At 34.6% G+C, this 22,566-nt stretch overlaps 1 protein-coding gene and 1 long non-coding RNA gene across 3 annotated transcripts in view; one reads left to right on the forward strand and one right to left on the reverse strand.

Annotated features, from left to right (window-relative positions):
* LOC128582237 (uncharacterized) overlaps positions 1 to 8,303 on the forward strand; it is a 49,045-nt gene extending 40,742 nt beyond the window's left edge. For both annotated transcript variants that reach the window (XR_008379009.1, XR_008379008.1), the window contains one exon: positions 8,162 to 8,303. This is a non-coding gene — a long non-coding RNA (uncharacterized LOC128582237). The remainder of the gene's footprint in view (positions 1 to 8,161) is intronic.
* Positions 1 to 22,566, reverse strand: part of PTPRQ (protein tyrosine phosphatase receptor type Q) — a 194,957-nt gene that overhangs the window by 13,417 nt on the left and 158,974 nt on the right. The window contains exons 36-42 of the mRNA XM_053585939.1: positions 18,613 to 18,639; positions 17,871 to 17,952; positions 14,522 to 14,612; positions 11,531 to 11,607; positions 2,541 to 2,675; positions 2,237 to 2,362; positions 558 to 706 (exon numbers count right to left, since the gene is read on the reverse strand). Of these exons, the coding sequence (XP_053441914.1) occupies positions 558 to 706; positions 2,237 to 2,362; positions 2,541 to 2,675; positions 11,531 to 11,607; positions 14,522 to 14,612; positions 17,871 to 17,952; positions 18,613 to 18,639 (687 nt within the window). The remainder of the gene's footprint in view (positions 1 to 557; positions 707 to 2,236; positions 2,363 to 2,540; positions 2,676 to 11,530; positions 11,608 to 14,521; positions 14,613 to 17,870; positions 17,953 to 18,612; positions 18,640 to 22,566) is intronic.

The following is a 22,566-nucleotide window of genomic DNA, read 5'->3' on the forward strand; positions in this document are numbered from 1 at the left end:
ATAAGGCCACTATGATGTCTGGTTAGGTTTTCTAGAGACAGTATTTAGTAGAGACAGGGTCTCACTCTTGTTCAGGCTCGTCTTGAATTCCCACATTCAGGGACCCACCCCAGCCTCCCAGAGTGCTAGGATTACAGGCATCAGCCACCACACCCAGCTGTTTACAGATTTTTTTTCTTCATCCCAAATAGAAACTCTGTACTGATTAGATAATAACTCTCCATCTCCCTCTTTGTCAGTATCCACAATCCTATTCTGTACCTATGAATCTACTTGTTGTAGACGTGTCAGGTACTACGTTTTCCTCTTATCTCTAAACTCCAATTGTGAAACAGACTCAGGTTAAGACTGATTCAGAGCTATCACGTTAGAGGACACAAACCACCCAAAGTGTCCACAAATCCTGAATGCTAAAAATCTGAGAACTGCAAGTTGGAACAAATCTATATTGACATTCTATGGAAAATATCAATTATATCATAATAACAAAATGACTAATGTGTTTTAAGGCCATTCGGAACATTTTATAGAAAGCTCCACAAATACCAATTTCTTACCTGCAGTGCACAATCATAGGTGTGGTGTCATGTGCTCTGCTTGCTCGAACCAACTTCACAAAATGAATTAGCGGAGCACTGTTTTCAGGAACACCATGCTCAGGCCAAGCTGTAAAGTTACACTGTCGAACAGTCATGCAATCCCCATGCTAGACAGAGTACAAATTCATGAAGGAAAAAATTATTTAAGTATCACAATGAAGGTTGAAGATAGTGAATAGCCCAAATTTTGGTTGTTTTAAAAACAACTGTTTACCAAATTGAACAAAGTTTGTTTTCATTATTTCCTATAAGAAAGGTCTTCTATTGTCACAATAAAGAGAACTTGGCTGGCTCTGTTGGCTCATGCCTATAATCCTAGCACTCTGGAAGGCTGAGGCAGGTAGATTGCTTGAGATTGGGAGTTCAAGACCAGCCTGGGCAAGAGTGAGACCCCATCTCTACTAAAAATAGAAAAACTATAATGTAAGTTCTGTGTAAACAGTTATACTTATGGACACACAACCTATGGGTATTGAAAGCCAGTTGTAGTAAGAAATAAATGAATCCAACTTCTTGGCTCACATTACACTCTTCAAATGTCAGCTCTTCACTTCTTTGATATCTACTGTAATACAATTGCATGTGCACTGGAGAGGTACAGATTTGAAAGCATGTTACTATTGACACACAGCAAGTAAGGCAATAATTGTTTTCCTAATAGAGATGGCGACTGATACATGGCAATTCTATAAGGAGAAATAAAATAGATTTGTGAATGACAGCTTGAAAAATGATGACCTCTGAGTCAATGCATAAAGAAAATTAAAATTGATTGTCTTAAGTTCTTTAATGAAAAAAAAAAAAAGAAAAAGAAAAACTAGCCAGGTGTCCTGGTGGGCACGGGTAGTCCCAGTTACTCAGGATGCTGAAGCAGGAAGATTACTTAAGCCCAAGAGTTTGAGGTTGTTGTGAGCTATGATATTGCCATGGCACTCTACCCAGGATGACAAAGTGAGACTTTGTCAAAAAAAAAAAAAAGTACAAAAAAGAAAACTACCTTTCAATATGAATGAAAGTAAGAAGAAAGCTTGCTAATAGATGTTACAGCAGTCGTATCCAAGTATACTAGACTATTTTGTAGCACCCACATTAATACTTCATAATATAATTTTGATAATTTTGATTCCCGAATTAAACACATTCACAAATTATTCAAAACACAGGTATTGAGGGTCCTATATGTCAAAGAGTATAAAGATATTTGTATCATTTTCTGTGTATATAGCTATTCCATAAATCAGTAAATTGGGATCCTGTACTCTTCGGAATTCATTCTGGATTGCAAAGAAAATCAAATTGTTAAGACTCATAAAGAGATGAATAATTTGAGAAATTGGTCTCCAGTCAAACATTACAGTTTCTTCATTAAATAAATAAACCTAGTGAGCAAGTTATTTTTCCTCCTTTTTCTGCTCTTTTTAAAATACAAATTGGTTAATATACAATTTACCCAAATAATTTTGGAATTAAAAACAATGGCAGACACTGAAGTCAGATATCAAGTGAAAATTCTGTTTAGAAAACAATAGAAGTATTGTTGAATACTTCTTGAAAGGCGTAGTTCTAGAAGTTAATTTTTCTTTAAATATATAGATCACCCACATTTTATGTCATGTTCCCACACCCGTTTTTTTTACCCTTTCAATTTTGAGATCCCGGATAGTCCAATCTATTTGAACATCCTCCATTAGTTTTGTAATCACTATATCTCCAAAGACAGTAACTGGCTTGTTATCCTCTGGCCAGTATTGATGGCATCTGATCTGCATTCAGAGAAAATTCCTTCATAAGAGTCATTGTTACACTGACATGTAGCAGAGTTATTGTCAATATGTCAAAATAGATTTATAGATATCTGAGTTATTAATGATTCACAGTTCTGGCTGAAATATTCTTACATATTTTAACACAACTTTTGAATAGATTTTTTTGTAAACTTACCCGTCCTTTTTCAAAACATTGGGTTAGCATTACTAATGTTTTTGCTCTAGTTTCCCACACCATTCTCCAAAAATCTCCAACTGTTCCTGGTAGTGGACCTTGAGTGGCAATAAATTCATTGGGACATAAATAGCCCTAGAAAGACAAAATTTCACACACTGCTTTACTAGTTACACAGCTAGAGCATTTTATTTTTCAATTGATACATGAAAAAATAGACCGGTTATTGAATGACATGATACTTTAAAATATTGTATATTTTAACAGTCTAGAAAATCCGAAGTAAAAAATTCCAATGTCTAATTTTAATCTCCTATCATACATTTATATAGAATAGAGGGATTGGTGGACCAGAAGCTAGTTTTATTTTTAGAATTTGAGGAACCTACATACTATTTCCCATAGTGGCTGTACCAGCTAACATTCCCCCAAATGGTGTATAAGAGTTTCCCTTTCTCTGAATACCTGGAGGCATTTATTTTTTGTTGTTTGATAAATCATTCTAATTGGGGTGAGAAGACATCAAATTCTGGTTTTGATCTTCATTTCTCTGATGATTGAGCAATTTTCCATACACATGTTGGACGTTTGTATCTCTTCTTTTGTTAAATCTCTATTTGGCTCATTGGCCCATTTTTAAATTTAATTATTTGGGTTTTGTTGTTGAATTGAGCTCCTCATATATTCTGGGTATAACTTATTTTCAAATATTTTCTCCCATTCTGCTCTCTTCATTTTTTGATTGTTTGATACACACATACTTTTTTGTTTGATATAAACTCATTTGTCTATTTTGCTTTTGTTGCCTGTGCTTTCAAGTTCTGAGGATGAATAGATGTGCAGGGAAACCCAGGAATTTGCATTGACATATTAAACTCAAAATAGCTATTAGAGATTTGAGTGAGAATGTCATGAATGCAATTAGGCAAATGAGTTTAGAGTTTGGAAGAAATCCAAACTAGAGACATAAATTTGAGAGTAATAAGCACATTTCTCTTTCTTAAAGTCACTAGAATGGATGGGATCATTCAGGAAATGAGTTTGGAAAGAGCAAATACAAAGATTGAATTCTAGATCATTTCAATGTCTGGAGGTCTAGGTGAAGAGAAAGAAGCAGTAAGACTAAGATGAAAGAGTCAGAGCTGCTGACAGGCTAAATAGAGTGGGGGCTAAGAATTGATGCTAGTTTTTTGAGAAGTTAATTGGTGAACCTAAAAATAGCTGGTACAATGCTGTGCTTGCATATCATGAAAGCCTTCTTGGAACAATCTGAAGAGATGAGTAAAAGAAACTGAAGATAGTAAATAGAGACAACTCTTCACAGGGCTCAGGTATAACTAGGACACAGAACAATGGGGAGGTAGCTAGAGAGAGCTGTAATATCAAGACCTTTTTAAGATGGAAGAAATTGCAAGGCCATAGTGGTCAAAACGGCATGGTACTGGCACAAAAATTGAGACATGGAATCAAATAGAAACCCAGGAAATGTTTTTCTATTTCTGGCACAAAAATTGAGACATGGAACCAAATAGAAAACCAGGAAATGAAACTAACATCTTATAGTCACCCAATCATTGATAAACCAAACAAGAACATACACTGGGGGAAAGAATCTCTATTCAATAAATGGTGCTGGGAGAACTGGATATCCACATATAAAAGACTGAAACTGAACCCACACTTTTCTCCACTCACAAGAATTGATTCAAGATGGATAAAAGACCTAAATTTAAGGCAGGAAACGATAAAAATCTTCAAAGAAAGGATAGGAAAAACACTTGAAGATATCATCCTGGGGAAAGACTTTATGAAGAAGACTCTAGTGGCAATTACAACAACAAAAATAAACAAATGGGACTTAAATATTCACATATTTTGAATCAGACAAAAGCTTGAAAACTAGAATCTACAGAGAACTCAAATTAATCCACATGAAAAAAGCCAATGATCCCATATATCAATGGGCAAGAGAGACAAATAGAACCTTCTCTAAAGAAGACAGATGAATGGCTAGCAATCATATAAAAAATTTCTCACCGTCCCTAATTATCAGAGAAATGTAAATCAAAACCACCCTGAAATATCATCTAACCTCAGCAAGAATGGTCTACATCACAAAATCTCAAAACTGCAGATGCTGGCATGGATATGGAGAGAAGGGAACACTTTTACAATTCTGGTGGGACTACAAACTAATACAACCTTTTTGGAAGGAAGTATGGGGAATCCTCAAGGAACTCAAGCTAGACCTCCCATTTGATCCTGCAATCCCATTACTGAACATCTCCCCAGAAGTAAAAGAATCCTTTTACCATAGGACACTTGCACTAGACTGTTTATTGCAGCTCAATTTACAATCACCAAAATGTGGAAACAGCCTAAAAGCCCACTATCCCAGGAATGGATTAACAAGCTGTGGTATATATATATATATACACCATGGAATACTATTCAGCCATTAAAATAGATGGAGACTCTTCATCCTTTGTGTTAACCTGGATAGAAGTGGAAGACATTATTCTCAGTAAAGCATCACAAGAATGGAGAAACAAGAATCCTATGTACTCAATTCTCATATGAGGATAGTTGATGACCTAGTACTAGGATGACCTAGTAGGAGGTGGGGGAAGGGGAGAGCAGAAAGAGGGAAGGAGGGAGGGGGTGGGGGAAAGGAAGAACAGAGAGAGAAAAGGAGGGGGTGGGGGTCACAGTGTGTGACATACCTTTTGGGGGTGGGACACAATTATAAGAGGGACTTTACCCAACAAATGCAATCAATGAAACTTGGTTCTTTGTACCCTCAGTGAATCCCCAACATAAAATAAATAAATTTATAAAAGAAAAGAAATTACCATGTTTGTTTGGCTGCTAGATGAGTAAAACTGATCATAAAGAAGAGAGAATTTCTCAACCTAGGATGTTGAGAGGCAAGGGGAGGTGTTATGTAGTGTCCAAGTGTAAGTGCTGGCTATTACTAGGGGCTAGGACAAAATAAGTATAGCTGAGGATTAGGTAGGAGATATACTGAGGATTAGGTAGGATATAAAGACATTTTACAGCCTACATATGTCCTTGGACAAGTTCTCTTTATTTATCCATCTGTGAAAGCAAGTGGGCTTAGGTCTAGGGGAAAAAATATGGAATGTGTAGTGATGTTTAATTCAATAAACACTATCAATTACTTTATTTATTATCCTAAACAAAATGTTCTGGGCATTTATAGTGACATATTTACGCATCCCTATATGTATAAGTTTGGGTATACATATATAAGTGCTTATATAAAAATATATAATTATATTCTGTATTGGTTGGTAATTATTCTAAAATTTCAATCATATATTAGATCTTATTTTCAAGGGAGTAAATAGTGGGACAATGTACATATATACAAGTACATATATGGGCACAAACATATACATACATAATAATATTTATACATAAATATATGCATATACAAGAATATATAAATGCATATAAATATACACAAATATAGATACATACACATATGTGTGTGTATATATATATTTTTTCCTCCACTTACATGATTCCAGAGATTCTTCATCTTAATATCTCCCAAACTACCTAGCATATCCTTGTAAATAATATGCCTAAGTAGCATATATGTATATGTTTCTGTATGTGTCTATTTTGGGGGGTCATCAATGCATATTGAATGGATAATATTCAGATCATGAAGACCAAATCCCCGCTGTTAGATGGCACATAGAAAAGGTCCTCATATAGTACCCAGAAGCTATGATCTTCCTCAATCAGAGAGATGCAATGTAAGTTAGAATATGACAAAGTCTATGCTAATTTACACAGTGTGCAGGGACAAGGAAAAGAGAACAATTAATTTTAATCAATTGATTTATAATATGTTTCTCCTTGTCATCATTTCACTTTTGCAGGGATTCAATATCCTTTAGTATTAAAATGGGAACAAATCTGATGTTTCTGATATTACTACAGCTCATTTGCATCATAGCCTTTAATTCCTAATTATATCCTTCCAAAAGATGTCACCTAGTTACACTAGTGACAGGCACCACAGGTTCACAGAGAGATAATTTTGAGAGTTCAGAGTTTTCTTCCTGTCCCTAAAATCAATATATTTTCACTCGTGACTCTTGAAAATATTTCTAAAGTTGTATGTACAGTTCGTGACTCTTGAAACTCTGAAAAGTTCGTGACTCTTGAAAATATTTCTAAAGTTGTATGTACAGTTCGTGACTGCTTACAGGACTGCAATATCTCTTCTCCTGTCTACCTTTCTCATAGTTCTTCTTCATCGAAGTTTCCGGGCTCTCCCTGAGTCCTAGCTCCAGAGGAACCGCTCCCAGGAGTGTCCAAGAACAGAGGAACGTTGGCATATTGACCTTGCTACAGACCCTGGCCTGGATTTTTCTAGTCTGAAAGAACATCTCTGAGACCATCCACTGATCCTCCCCTTATCATTTCCCAGAATTCTTTCACTTTTTCATCTGAAAAGTTGGATAGGTTTTCCTCTGTCTTCCCTTTACAGTTCCCTTCCCATGGTCCCTAGCTTCCAAAGAATCAGGAACCCAGAATCCATTCATAGATGGCCACTGTCTTTTACTCCCAGGACGAGTATTCACAAACTTTCAGATGGAAGTGCCATGGGACCACATTAGGGAGTAGGAGGAAATTAGATGTCAGACATTCTTTCTGAGGTGAATATTGCCTGAATTTGGAGGTGGAGAAATGAGGACTCTCAACAGTATCATCATTATGGCTATTCCCATATGTTCCTGGCATTCCAGGCGAAGATTTCTCTGAAAAGTAAGAGCAATTCAGGACACAGCCTGTGTAACACAGAGTCTGCCTTCGTGTAGAGCACTTTCAGTCTAAGCCTGTGGGCCATGTAGCTCAGCAATGGTGATGCACACATTGTATACGTCCTGGTGACTTTTCTGTAAGATTTATTATATTACAACATCACTTATTGTTGCAGAATATATATCTTCAGGCTTCTCAGTTTATGCTCATACTGCTTTATTATTTGTTCACCAGTGTCTGCTGACAACATATAATATTTAAAATTACTTTGCTTATATAATCTGAGTGGTTCAGCAATACCTAATAAAATTGTCCAATTTTTTCTTAATCATATTAATATTCTGTACTGTCATCTCTGGTGGAACATCAGAGCAAATGAATGAACTATTATTTATATCTACTTTTTGGTAACTATACAAGCACTTGCCCTTGTCCTCCTCTATGCTGTCACAAGACATCTGATTACTAGAGCACTGGTTAAATGTAAATATCTGAGTGCATATCTACGTCATTATACAGATCAAAGTAAAATTTCACTGTGCTCTGAGTCTACACCCTATCCTACAATGGAAATTAGCAAGTATAAGGGTTTGCCAAAATGTCTCGGGAAGAAAGTATTACATTTTCAAGGGGAATCAATCATTTGATAAATGAATAAAATTTTATCATAATAGTATATTCTTGTGGTTATATAAATACAGATTTAAAGTTCTAACAAAAAAATAAGATGAAATTTAAAGGATACCTGAACTTCTCCAATCCCTCCTTCCCCTGTTAAGAAGTCTTAAATTCCCTCATTATAATCTCCTTTGATATAGGACCCAACAAACAAGGTCAGGCAATCCTAGAAAAAAATGCTACATACTTCATTGCTGAATATCACACTTTCCCCTTTAAAGTACTCCCCTTGGGACGGTGAGCATTGCTGCCAACACCTAGTCCACCCTTCAAAGCACTTTGTCTAGATAAGTTTGTGAACTTAATTGTCATATCTTGTGTAATTGTAATTTTGGAATAATTATAAACCAGTATAGGATTTAGAATTAATTCTTCTTTTGCTCCTTCACAGAGGCTTGCAAGGACTAGTACACAGGACAGGAATGTCTGATACTGTGGGAAGGATGGAGCATCACAGAGAAGGGCCTGGATAGAACTGAAGGGAAGGACAGGCCTGGGCTAAAAGACCTGTGAGAATATTATGCAGCCTTAAAGAAAGATGGAGACTTTACCTCTTTCATGTTTACATGGATGGAGCTGGAACATATTCTTCTTAGTAAAGTATCTCAAGAATGGAAGAAAAAGTACCCAATGTACTCAGCCCTACTATGAAAGTAATTTGGGGCTCTCACATGAAAGCTATTACCCAGTTACAACCTAACAATAGGGGGAAGTGGGAAAGGGAGGGGAGGGAGGGGGGTGGTGGGTAGAGGGAGGGGGATCGGTGGGATCACACCTGTGGTGCATCTTACAGGGGTATTTGCGAAACTTGGTAAATGTAGAATGTAAATGTTTTGGCACAGTAACTGAGATAATGCCAGGAAGGCTATGTTAACCATTGTGATGAAAATGTGTCAAATGGTCTATGAAGCGAGTGTATGATGCCCCATGATCATATCAATGTATACAGTTATGATTTAATAAAAAAAAAAAGAAAAGAAAAAGAAACCTATGGAAACCTCTAGATTTGTTCTTTTTGTTTAAGGTTGCTTTGGCTATCCTGGTGCTTCCCTGCTTCCACACGAAGTATAGAATTATTTTTTCTAGGTCTGTGAAGACTTCCTACTTTACTATGAGGCTACAGTAACCAAAACCGCATGAGACAAAAATTGAAACGCAGAACAGTGGAACAGAATAGAGAACCCAGACATAAAATCATCTATATACAACCAACTGATCTTTGACAAAGCAGACAACAACATACACTGGGGGAAGAAGCCTTATTCAATAAATAGTTCTGGGAAATGGGATAGCCACATGCAGAAGAATTAAATAGGACCCATATCTCTCACCACTCACAAAATTATTTCAAAATGGATAAAAATACTTAAATGTAAGGCATCAAACCACAAAAATTCTATAAGAAAATGTAGGAAAAATGCTTCTATGTATTGGCCTAGTCAAATGATTTATTAGTAAGACTCCATTGACACTTATACCACCAACAAAAATAAATAAATAAAACTTAATTTAAAAGCTTCTGCACAGCTAAGGAAATCACCAGCAAAGCAAATAAACAACCTAAAATATGAGGAAAATATTCCCATGCTATACATCTGATAAAGGGCTGATGACCAGAATCTACAAAGAACTCCAGCATAAAACAAACAACTCCAGAAAAAAAGTAGCAAAATACATAAACAGAAGCTTTTCAAAATAGATAGTCAAATGACCAATAAACATATTTAAAAAATGCTTACTGTCACTAATCATCAGGGAAAGACAAATTAAAACCTTACCCCAGTTACAATGGCTTTTCTGAAAAAGTCCAATAAAAAACTAGATGCTGGAGTGAAAGCAGAGAGAAAGGAATACTTAATACAATGTTGGTGGGACTGCAAATTAGTACAACCTCTATGGAAAACCCAGATTCCTCAGAGAACTAAAAGCAGACTTACCATTCAAACCAGCAAACCTGCTTTTGGGTATTTACCCAAAATTATTTTATCAAAAAGACACCAGCACTCAAATGTTTATTGCAGCATAATTCACAATTGAAAAGATGAGTTATCAACTCAAGTGCCCACCAAATCACAAGTAGATTAACAAAATGTGGTATACGTATACTACGGAATGTTAGCCATAAAAAAAGATGAGTTCATGGTTTTTGAAACAATTTGCCTGGAACTGGAGATCATTATCCTGAGGGAAGTATCTAAAGAATGGAAAAACGAATATCACATGTACTCATTATTAAATTGGAATTAACTGATGAGCACGTATCTTCCCAGAGCAAAGTAAAGCTCAGTGGAAATCAAGCAGGGGGAAGGAGATGGGTGAAAGTATATCTAAAACAGTGGTTCTCAAACTTCCTTATGCCACGGCCCTTTAATATGGTTCCTATGGGTCACGACCCACAGGTTGAGAACTGATCTAAAAGGTAGAGTGAACATGTCTGGGTGATGGGCACATTTGTAGCCCTGACTCAAGCATTACAAAAATAATCCATGAAACCAAAAACATTTGTGTCCCCATATACTTTGAAATAATGAAAAAGAAACCTATGTGGGGATATAGGCACTAGAAGGAACTTTCAAGTATCTATAAGGTCACCATAATTAGGACGGTTAACCTTGTATGTATCCGAATTACATTAGTGGGTGAAAATAAAAAGGAACATAGGTTGTCTTAGGAAGACAACTGGATAATAGATTTTTTCAGGTATAGAACCATCTGCCTTTGGAGGAAGGGGATGAATTGATGGCAGGAGAGGCTGGCATTTAATTTTAAGAAATCTTTTTGAAAGAGTTTCAAGGTGAATGATCAAATTAAATGACCATCTGGACAATTCCTACTTTAAGAGTCCATGAATGTGTCAACTAAGCATAGGTCTTGTGTGCATAAAGGTTTCAATGTCTGGTGATGGATATTAATGGAATAAAATAGCTATAGAGAAACAAAAGGAAAGAAAAATAATTTTGTCACATTCAATTTTCATTCCAACCCAATCCATCTATAATGTGCAGAACAGTACATTAGGCATATCACAGTTCTCTCCCAGTTGTTAAGATACATTTATCAAGTAGCTATAATCAAGTACACATTCTGCAAGCAGCTGAGGGTAGAGGCATCACACCCCTTTGAAGGACTTCAGATCTAGAGGGGAAGAAGTGCATAATAGGTTTTTATGCTATATGGACATGACTGACCACTTAACTAATTTTTAATTGAAAAAGAAATTGGCAGACCTCATTATGCACAGAGAATACAGTAGTGGAAAGACCAAGGATGGTAGCTTGAAGTTGAACATCTGCCACGTATTAGTGAAATAATTGTTGAGAAGTCATGATCTTTGTTAAGAGATCTTTACCTATGAAGTAGAGGTATACAGTATTGTTTTAAATAACTAGCATATTAAGATCCTTAGAGGTTGTGACGAATTTGTTGTTTTAAATAGTTGGGGGGGGGTAAACTCAATTTCAGTTATTATAATTTATGAAAAGATAAATTGTACAAAAATAGTAACTTACAGAAACATAGCTGGCATTAATATAATCTGATCCTGGAACACTAGCATCAGCTATCAGCTTCACTCTGTTATTATTATCTAGAAGAAAATACAAGGAATCAATGGCAGTTGGCTTTTAACATTGTCACACGTTTTTATTATATGTACAAGTAACACAGAGACGTTCATGATATAACACTCCACTTGACAGATTCATGTAAATTTAAAGAAGTTCCTCTGGCCCCATATTTTTACCACTCAGAGACAATGACTATTAATATGTTCTAGCATGTATTTCCAGAATTTTCTATAGACGTTCTTAGAAAATTACCTACAAATGGTAATTTTCTGATATATATTGTGTTCTGAAAATTGCTTTTTTCATTTAACTATATCTTTCCATGCCAGCAGAAAGTTATTACCTAGCTCATTGTTTTTGTAATATATTTCAGGGTTTGAATATAATATACTTACTTAACTCTTTTATTATAAAATGATGAATAAATTGAACTGAATTTTTTGCATATATGCAGTTTTTTGCATATATGTAGAATACACTAATAGTAGTAAAATTCCCAAATGCACTTAAATATTTGAAAGACATTTCTAAATTTTTCTTTAATTGTATCAATTCATACTCTAAAGTGTTTAGACAATTCTGTTTTTCTTGCATATCATAAGATATTATTAAACAATTTATACCTTTTGATAGATATTCTTCAATTGTGAGTGAAATAGAGCTGCTTTGCTTATGTTAATAGAACATTTTAAATGCCTTTTCTATTAACTGCCTATTAATTTTTTTTACCATTTTTCTATTTTTTAAAATTATGTTATGCCAAAACCAAAAGTTACATAGTCTTTCGTCATATGTATTAAAACTTTCTTCTTAGTTTATTATTTGCCTTTGACTCATTTATCAATCTGGTGATACACAAAGTTGATATTATTACATAATCAAATTATCTATTTTCTTTCCTTACGGCTTCTGGATTATGTATCATTTATCAAAGTCGTTTGTCACATGAAATATTCTTATTTTACAAATTTATTTGTAATTTCTTCTTGAACTTTCAAAACATTGTCTGGTTTTGTTTTAGGTATTTCAATCTTTGATCCATTAGAATATTGATTTTTTTTTTTACATGAGGTACAGGTATCCTTTATCACATGGCCAATTGAAACAACAAATAATCACCTTTTTTCTATCATTTCATCTTTTCTTCTCCCTGATTCAAAATAATACTTTAACTATCCACTAGATTTCTCTAGGCATTTACATCTATTTCTGGACCAGTGTGTTTTTTTCCTTTAATTTATCTGCCTTTTCTTTCTTTAGTATGATGTTTTTAATTATTATTCTTCAGAATATTTTAAGTTGTGGTAAAATTGGATACTCTGTATTCCTCATTTTTGATCAAAGAAAAATATCAGAAATTGTTTTTTCCTAAGAATTTTTACTAAGTTGATATTATAATTGAAATTTCCAATGATAATGTTAGCTAAGCATGGGACATACATGAAATACTTATTAATACTTATTATTTTAAAGGAGATTTTTGTTGTTGTTTTCATAAAGGAAAAAATACTGGATTTGGGTTTAAATTCCAGATGATCTACGTACCACACAATTGGGTGAATTGCTTAACCTCCTGGCTCCTCAGTTACCTCAGCTATAAGATGTAGTTATAGTATATAATTTGTGTAATCCTCACAAGGAAAACTTGTATGAAAGCTTATAGTAAGCACCCAATACATGTTCTCATGTTCTTAAAACTTAAGTGTATATTATATGTTAAAATGACTTAGCCATATTGTTAGTAATTACATTACCTGTTCAGTGTGTTTACATTTAGAGATGAGAATTTTAAACAAATTCCTGGAAATAATTTATGTCCACAAGATATAGAATTTCATCTGATCCAACTGTTTTAATGATGTTTTAACTAGTTTTGGAATTAAGGAAGGAGGCTGTCAGATTTCTGTTCACTAGTTATGCCTGCTTATAACTTAGTCAACAACGGGACAAAACGTTCTCCATGGTGTTAGAATATTCTGAAGGTCATAGTTGTTCTAAGAAATAGAGATTTGGAAATTTCTTCTGCAAGTATTTGCTGCTAATTCTAGTATCTTAAAGCCTTGTAAGCTAATATCTTCCAAAATGTGCCATGATATTTGACCAGTAGGCTAAACAATTCGACCAATCTTACATTCCTCAGGGGAGAGAAACTGGGAACTACACTTAGCTGGCTCAAGGTGAAATTCAAATTCGCTTAGATTCATTCTCTACAGGGAAAAATTATGTCTCTTCAGCTTTGTGGGTTCTCTGCAAGCACAGTGGGGGACAAGACTGAGTTTAAGCATCTTTTATGTTTATTCCAGGAGGGAGGGACGGAGGGGAGAGAGGAGGAGAGTAAGAGAGAGAGGGAGAGTGAGAATAGGTTTCACTTGCCCATAAAGGTGGCTGTTACATTATAGCTACTTTACAGCTTGGTTTTTAACCGGTGTTGACTATGGTGAAGCACACTCCTGCCTCCTTTGTAAAACCAATTCACATAAGCACACATTTTCTGATCTTCAATGAATATTTTGAAATCAGTTTTTAATGTTTTATAAGAAAGCTCTGCCATGCTCTTAAGAGAAATTAATGCACAAAGTTAACTTTGTGAAAATTAGAACTTTCTCTTTGAAATTGAGACTGGGTTGGCAGGAGGATGTTAAACAGGTTTGTGACTTGGGTTATATTACAAAGCTAAAAATGATTAGGTCTGGGGTTTCTTTCACCAGCATGAGTGAACACGTCTGAACAAGCTGGAAACTCTGTTTGCTAACTTTAATCAATGCAACAAACGCACAAGAGATACAATTTGATCGGAGTTGCTAAGAAAATACAGTACTATAATTCAATTAATATGTCATAAAATACATTTACAAAATAACAACAAATATAACAAAAGTAGGTGGTCATTTTAAAACACTTCCGCGCTAAACCAGAAACAGTAAGTGCACGTACATGGTTTTATGTTTGGAAAGCGATTTTTCGCTCTATTCCAAGGCAAGTCAGCATCAGTTGAAGAAAGATCCTGAAGAAATTTTGGCAATTCCTGTGAAACAGAGTTATGGCAAAGTTTACATTTATCAGAAGCAAACAAGAAATTCCACTTAGTGAGAAACAAAATTCTTCGTTCTAAAACTTTAAAAAAAAATTTAAATTAAAACTATCATAACTGTGGAAATAAGGTCAAAATAATACTAATGACTTTGCCTGAACTTCACCATAAATATCCTGAGCAAAGTTGGTCAGCTGGCTGTGGCTTTTTCTGAGCTGATGTTCTTGCACTTTGGGAGGCCCCACGGCGTGGCAGCCATGCGAGTGACCATTTCCCATATGCTACTAACAGTTTCATCAGGTGCACACTGACTATTATTTATTATTTTAATGTCTACTTAATAAGAAGAAGAGATTTCAATGATTTATTTTTTGTTTTTTCTCCTTGGGCAGTGTGATTTCATGCCTATTAATCAGTACAACATTGGTCAGTTTGAAAAAATGCCAAAGCTCAATCCGTGTTCTCAGTGGGCATTGTTACATCGGCGGTGGAAAACAAGAGCACAATTGAGAATTATCAGACACAGATTAAGGGTCAAGAAGACCTACTGCTGACATTTTGATGAAAAATCATACTATCTACCTACCTTGCTCCTTGTGAAACAAGCATCATTATTAAAGCTGGTGCAAGAAAATGTGTTGATTATTTTGTTGAACTGGTGTTTTGCATTTATGGTATTTATAGTTTTTCATTTGAGAAATCTGAACTTGCTGAATTTCTAAAAAGGTGTTAAAACGTTTTTCTTATAACTTTTTAGACATCATCGTTAGGAATCACTTCTTTTAATTGGATAATTCTCCTTTTCTTCTTACTTTTCTTTAGTTGTTTACATGTAGTTATGTGTCAGGGAGAAAGATGGTATAAGCATCTGAATTCTCCTGTGTTGGTAACAAAGGTTTATAAAATAATTTTTTAACCAAATGGGAGTCCTAGAACAAAGGTTTGACACATAAAGAAGAAGGGGGAGGGTGAGTTTAAAATGGACCAAAACTGATACTTGTATTTTATAATTACTTTACATAAAATTTCCACTTATACATTTAACCAACTCTGGCCTTAGTAAGCAATACCAATGACCAGATGGATCATTTGGTTAGAAACGTCACATGGGACAGTCTCACTCTCTTCAGGGAACACGGGGCCTCAACAGTCATCCCCATTTAACTCTTTCTCTTACTGTTTCCATACTTCTCAGCGGCCTAATGGATGAGTTAGCCTGCTTCACATCTTTACACTTCTGCTCTCACTCCCTCTCTGTGGATTTTTATGGAATCTCTGCTCATACTAAAGTTCACTTTAAAGGTCACCTTTTCAATGAAGTCTTTTCTGACTGATATCCAGACAGAACTGATCCTCACTTCTTTATAGGTCTCTCTATTGTGATGCAGCGTACTTGTAATGTTTTTGTGTATGTCTGCCATTCTTACTATAATAGGAGCCTCTTTATAATAAGAATTATCATCTTAATAGCTATCCTTGAATCAGCTATTGATCTGAGTATTGTACATATTCAATCCCTTCAGTATTCACAGCTCAATGAAGTAGATATTCTCATGTTCCAAATGAGGACACGGAGACACACAGAGTTTCAGTAATACGCCCAAGGTCACTCGGCTGGTAGGTGTCAAACTGACATCTATTCAGTAATACACCCAAGGTCACTCGGCTTGTAGGTGCCGAACTGACATTTATTCAGTAATACACCCAAGGTCACTTGGCTGGTAGGTGCCGAACTGATATCTATTCAGTAATACACCCAAGGTCACTCGGCTGGTAGGTGCCGAACTGACATCTATTCAATAATACGCCCAAGGTCACTCGGCTGGTAGGTGCTGAACTGATATCTATCAATGTGCCAAATACAATGTCTGTCACATTGTAGGAGCTGATCAATATTTACGGCATGAGTGAATATGATCTGAGTTAAAAGGTTTATCAAATATATTCATCAAATATACATTTGTCAATTATAGCACAATTTTAAAAAGCGTACAGCAGAATACTGTTCGTTAAAAATACTTAACAAAGCATTAGGAGGAAAAAAAATAATTAAAGCCAAGATCTTAAAATCGTGGTTTTCAAAAGAGTTAAACTAAAACCCTTCTCAATAAAATATGTACAAAAATATTATTGCTAATAAAACTTTTTATCTACTCAGTCATGCATAATGTAATTATTTTCACTCTTATTGTAGTGAAATTAAACTTTTGCTCCCCCCAAATTGAGAGTTCTTGCTGTATAAATGTTAAGAAAAATTTTATGGTACCATTGATTTTGCTAAGTCCAGACCAATATTACTTAAGAAGCGTAACCAAAAAACTGCAGGAAATACCATTAATCTTCTCACATTTTTGTTATTACTCCCTGAGAGACTGAAATATTATAACCTTAATTTTAAGCCAATCATTTGATCCTTTGTTTCATAAGTTTACATACTAAGAAATGCACAAAAAATAGCAAATTTTTTGATGACATTCAGAAATCCGTTTTATTTTTACAATATAAAATAAAAATCTAAGTTAGGAAAGATGTTTACAAGTGTCTACTTTATGCTTTACAATAATTTCAATTGTACATATATATGAAATATTTACAAACAATTTTTTGCCAACTTTTAAATAGTTTAAAAGTAATAAGTTCTTAATTTTACACATTTCTATAATGTGATATAGCATTTAATTCATGGTAATTTAAAAATAAGTTTCACAAAACATGTCCTTACCTATATTTATTTAATTTTTTAATTTTTGGACAGTTGTAGAAATAACAGTATTTTTGCAGTTTCTGGAAACATGAAGCTCCTTTTCCACGTTCATCTATACCACTATTGTGAAAGATGCAGACTAATAAAAATAAAATTATTTAATGTCTATATGTAAGATATTTATTTAAATAGAAGACCCCATGTATAGTGTGATCCAAACCTGGAATCAAACAAAAACTAAAGAACATGACACTTCGGATTTGCAGCCACATCGGAAAGAAAGAGCAGAGAGGGGCCAAGGTCAGGCTGCCCTTGCGGGGAGGTCTGCGGAGAGCACCGTTCCTGATGCAGTAGGTGAATCATTCCGATCAGGTTGCACCAGAGGCTGCTCAGGGTAGCATTACTATCCAAACAATCAACCTGGTAATTGGGTATTGATTATCAAGGCCAGCGTCCTCCATGGCCTCGCCTGCTTAAAATGGACATGAAACGTGACACATGAAACTACTGGAGGTCTCGCAGTGTTGTGACAACTGCTAGTAACATACCGAAAATTCTTCTTGGAACTTTAGGTTGTTGTTTGTGCAGAGCTCTTCAACATGTTGCAGGAAAGACTTCTTGCTTATTGGCCTCCAAATAAAGAAAGGTATAAAACGGAGTCGTGTTAGATTATGTTTGCTTGCTTTCACATGCACACGGGCTGCACTGTTAACAAGTTGAAGTTGCACAAAGGGACATCTCAAAACCCACAAACAGCAAAGCCATTTAAAGTCACTCTGTAATATTTACAAAATGACTTGTTTCTCTTTTAAGTTCACTTTCTGTGTATTCATCCCCGAATGATTTTTGTCAGGGACTTTAAATGAAGGATTTCACATTTTAATGAAAAACATTTTCAAGTAAATGTAAGGGCATGAAGTTATCATTGAATCCTAAAGTACATAAGACTTCTTTGTCATACAGAAAACATTTTATACATTACAAGGTTTTAGAAGATATAAAATATTGCAGTGACCTCATTCCCGTAACGACATGGTTTTTAAACCCCAAGGAGTTTAAATATCCCCATATTACTTCCCAAGCTAAAACACAGACATGCAGGCTTCACCCTGAGAGAGAGAGAAAGCATTTCTCTGGTTACCATGCAATTAGTCATGCTTTTATGATTTACATCCAGCTTGGAGGTTTTTCCAACAAACATTCAAGAAAGGGAACCACACATTAAGATTCACTTGAGTCAGTAAGTCTAAAGTTGATATTCAAAAAGTAGAAAAAAATACTTAAACTTACTTGATGGATTTTCTATAACTAAGTAACCTGCAACAGAGATTGTGTTAAATGCATTGTGAGTTGAAGGAGGCAGCTATTTTGAGAGTTCTAGATTAAAGTCAGAAAATTATGTAAATCAATAACATAGACTGTACCATGCCTTTAATAAATATGTGATTATTATGTTAAATAATATATATGTAAATTATCTTATTGGGACTCACATATGATCAAATAATATTCTATCTTCTCTCTTCTGCTAAAAAGTGTTACTGTTATATTGTTTGGCAATTAGGGCACTACATTAAAACAGTATATAAATACTACATATTTCAGAGTATTTAGTGGAATAAAAGCAAGATTTTAAAAATATTTTATCTATCTATAGAAAGTGCTTAACTCGGGAAAATGGATCTATGAAAAATAATATCATATTCCCATATCTTGTTTCAGGAGTAAGTTTGAATGAAACAGGTATGACTGAAATTACAGTCATTTCAGTTATTTTAGAATATCCCTTACGACAGATCTTTGGCCAAGGTATTTATGCTCTGAAGAAATTGAAATAAATTTTAACAGCTAAATAGATTATGCAACACACACAAACTTAGAGATGGGCACGTGATAAACAGCACCGCGTCATGCATACCAAATTACCACAGCAAAAAACACAAAAGGCACAACATGTAATGAAATAAAAGCAAAGAAGATACAATTTTTTCAAAGGTTTCAATGTTAAGTGATATTAGGGATAATTTTACTGTATTCTTTATATGTGTCATTATGAAAATTTTGAGATATACAAAAATCAAGAAATGTAAAACCCACACAGACAGAAACAGATTCAGCCCTCCTAATACCACCAATAAACTGAGCAAGTTGAGACTTGCACAGTGAATCAAAAAGGATGCTGCCAACTGTATTTCTTGGAAGTGAAATAATGGACCATAATACAGTCTGTCTCAAAACTTTCATAATGACCTGCTTTATAAGGAGATGTTGGTTCTGAAGTAAAGGATGAATAAGAGAAAATAACTGGCATAAAAATATTATGAAAATGGTCACAAAGAGATAGGTTCAATGAAAAAAAAAATGAGTCAAAAGGAAGTATGTTTCATTACAGGAAAGGAATTGGTGAAAAATATGGGTGTTCTGGTTCAGGTATTATCAAGAATAATAATAGAATTCTCAGTTAATGATGAATGTCCCTCAGCAGAAGGGTCTCTCAGCTTCTGAGGGTTTAAGCTGGTAGAGCATTCATTATCAAACACAGCATCAAAGTGATAAAGTTGTAATAGCTGAGCAAACAGTTTTGGAGGATAAGCTCAGAGCTTCGTATAATACCCTAAAGTGATTCTAAGAAGGCAGCAGAGAATTCCTGACTCTACTTAGATAAACATGGAGATGGCTGAATCTTTCCTTGATTTGGGGAAGGGAAAACAGAGTATCTAAAAATTGGACACCCTGGAAATATCTTTGACGTGGTAACAGATGACAGATGCAGTGGAGACTGAGGCAAAAATCAACCGCTGGTGGAAATAATTACCCCTCAGCAAGGGGTACAAGAAAAATGTAACCACAGGCTAGACCCACATTACCTAGCCCCCATTAGATAACTGGTGGCCCAATGACCTATGCATCAGATTTTCCAGAAATAGGAAAGGAATGAGGGTTGGGTTGGGCAAATTGTGATTTATTAAACTTAAATTACAAATGACTAAGATGACTGAATTATCAAGACCTATTTCTCGGCTACACATGGCAATGGAAATTATTGAGCTGGGTGGAGATCATTTTTATTATAACAGGGAACATTATTCTACCTCTGTTTGATAAAATTCAAACACACTAATCTGATTTGGTGGCAGGCTCATGGTCCACCTATTAAAGGACTATCAGACTACCACTCTGTAGTGGAAAGACTCTCTTTTCCCAAAGGAACTGGAATTATTTGAAGTTGTACTGGAAAATATTTTCACTGGGATTGCTGGAATCTAACTGGTACTGGTTTCTGGGACACCGCTAGTACATCATTTGAAGAATCAGTACACATTTGTTAAACTCCAAGCAATACCACACGTGAGTAATTACAGTAAACTATAAATGACCATGACATAGCTCATGCATAATACTATTATTCACATCTTTATTGTTCAATTATCTCCATTTTTCATTTCAGAAATTATAATTAATTGAATAAACATACATATTTTCTGGTAAGTCCATTTCTTTTCAGTGAAAAACTCTACAGAAAGTTACTTTTATTTTATATGTTTATAAATTATATATATATATTATATGTATTTTATTCTTATTTCATCTTGAATTTGAAAATCCTCCATAAAGATACTAACTTTGAATCTCGACTGACAAGTGATTTGATTTGAGTGGGTATTTGTGAATTCTGGCTTTATTAATGTCATGTCCTTATTGGCTTCAAATACCTCTTCCAACAACTAACAGCTATATTGTCCTGAGAACACTACTTAATTTTTCTGTGCTTCAGTTTTCTAACTTGAAAAATTGGGAAAATACATGTAAATCAAGTTTACATATATTATATAAAGGACCTAGAAAAGTCATTGGCTTTGTAAGCAACACACAAGTGTTAATTACTTTTATTAAAATTATAATTACTATTTCTAGTTTATTTTGTATAATTTAAGCTGCTCCTACCCATACTGTCCTACAATTGATACTGATATAAGATTTTTTTTTTTTTTACCGAAAGATTATTTTCTTAACTTCACTCAAAAAATGGGTAGACTGGATTGTGCTAAATTAAACAGCAAGGGTTCCTATTGTACTTTTTCCAATCAGCTTAAAGGGTGGTCACAAATATGCAGGTTTCAAATCTGAGTCTGGACTTGAAGTTCTCAATTCAAGAATCCAAACAAATCTCTAATATACTGGCCGTAATTCAATTTTTATAAAATCATGGGAAAGCACTTCTCACCACATCCACGTTTCTGACATTATTCTTTGTTATCTTCCCTTCACACCCCCTGTTTGCATTTCAGGGGGGTCTCCCAGCGCTCCTTCCTCTTAATTTATTATCATTCCAGGTGTCTCCCCCACAACTAAATTCTGCGTATTCTTTAATATCTAGTTCAAATGTCAACTTCTCCATGCACCTTATTATGTTCTACTAAAAAAAATAAAAAAAGGGAAAAAATTCTTTTCTCCTTGAAATAAAATTTCTGAGGCCAAATCACCTTCTACTGGCTATTTAAGTACTATGGCTATTTAAATTATTAAAAATATAAATGGTTTGGTTCATGTATACTTGAGAGCTTGGCAAGGGTTAACAATTGGCTTCTTCTATGTTCCCCACAATGTAACTTATAGTAAACACTGAATTAGTCATTTCTTTCTTTTTTTTTTTTTTTTTAATTTTTTTGCAGTTTTTGGCCAGGGCTGGGTTTGAACCCACCACCTCCGGCATATGGGGCCAGTGCCCTACCCCTTTGAGCCACAGGTGCCACCCTGAATTAGTCATTTCTAAAAATAAAATTATGGATAAATTCCAATCCAGATACAGAGAGGCAAAAATATAAGGCTCTAGTTATCATGAGAGAATATCTGAATTGAATGAATTTTTTTCACTAAAATATTAAGAAACTGAGAAGTCTTAGGCGGTCCTAACTCAAAGCTTTAAATAAGTATGATCAGTAGATTCATCAATAAACAGTATGTAAATCTAAACAAAGGCTATATTACAGTACCTAACATTGGAAGTTAAAAAGTCCTAGATACTTTGTTAGGAAGTTAGATAATATGAACAGTAAATTTGCTCTTACCTATCCGATTGTTTCAAAAATTAGGCATTAACTGTATCAATAACAAAAGAAGTGAAGTCTGATCTGACTTTATTTTCTTTTGTATCACTCTCTAAACCCCATTGCTTTACAAATCTGCTTTTCATATTTGTGTTCACATAAAACAAGGAACAAGGTTATAATAGTCTAGTTTTTA

The sequence above is a fragment of the Nycticebus coucang genome, chromosome 3 (assembly GCF_027406575.1).
Source record: "Nycticebus coucang isolate mNycCou1 chromosome 3, mNycCou1.pri, whole genome shotgun sequence".
Taxonomy (NCBI): Eukaryota; Metazoa; Chordata; class Mammalia; order Primates; family Lorisidae; genus Nycticebus; species Nycticebus coucang.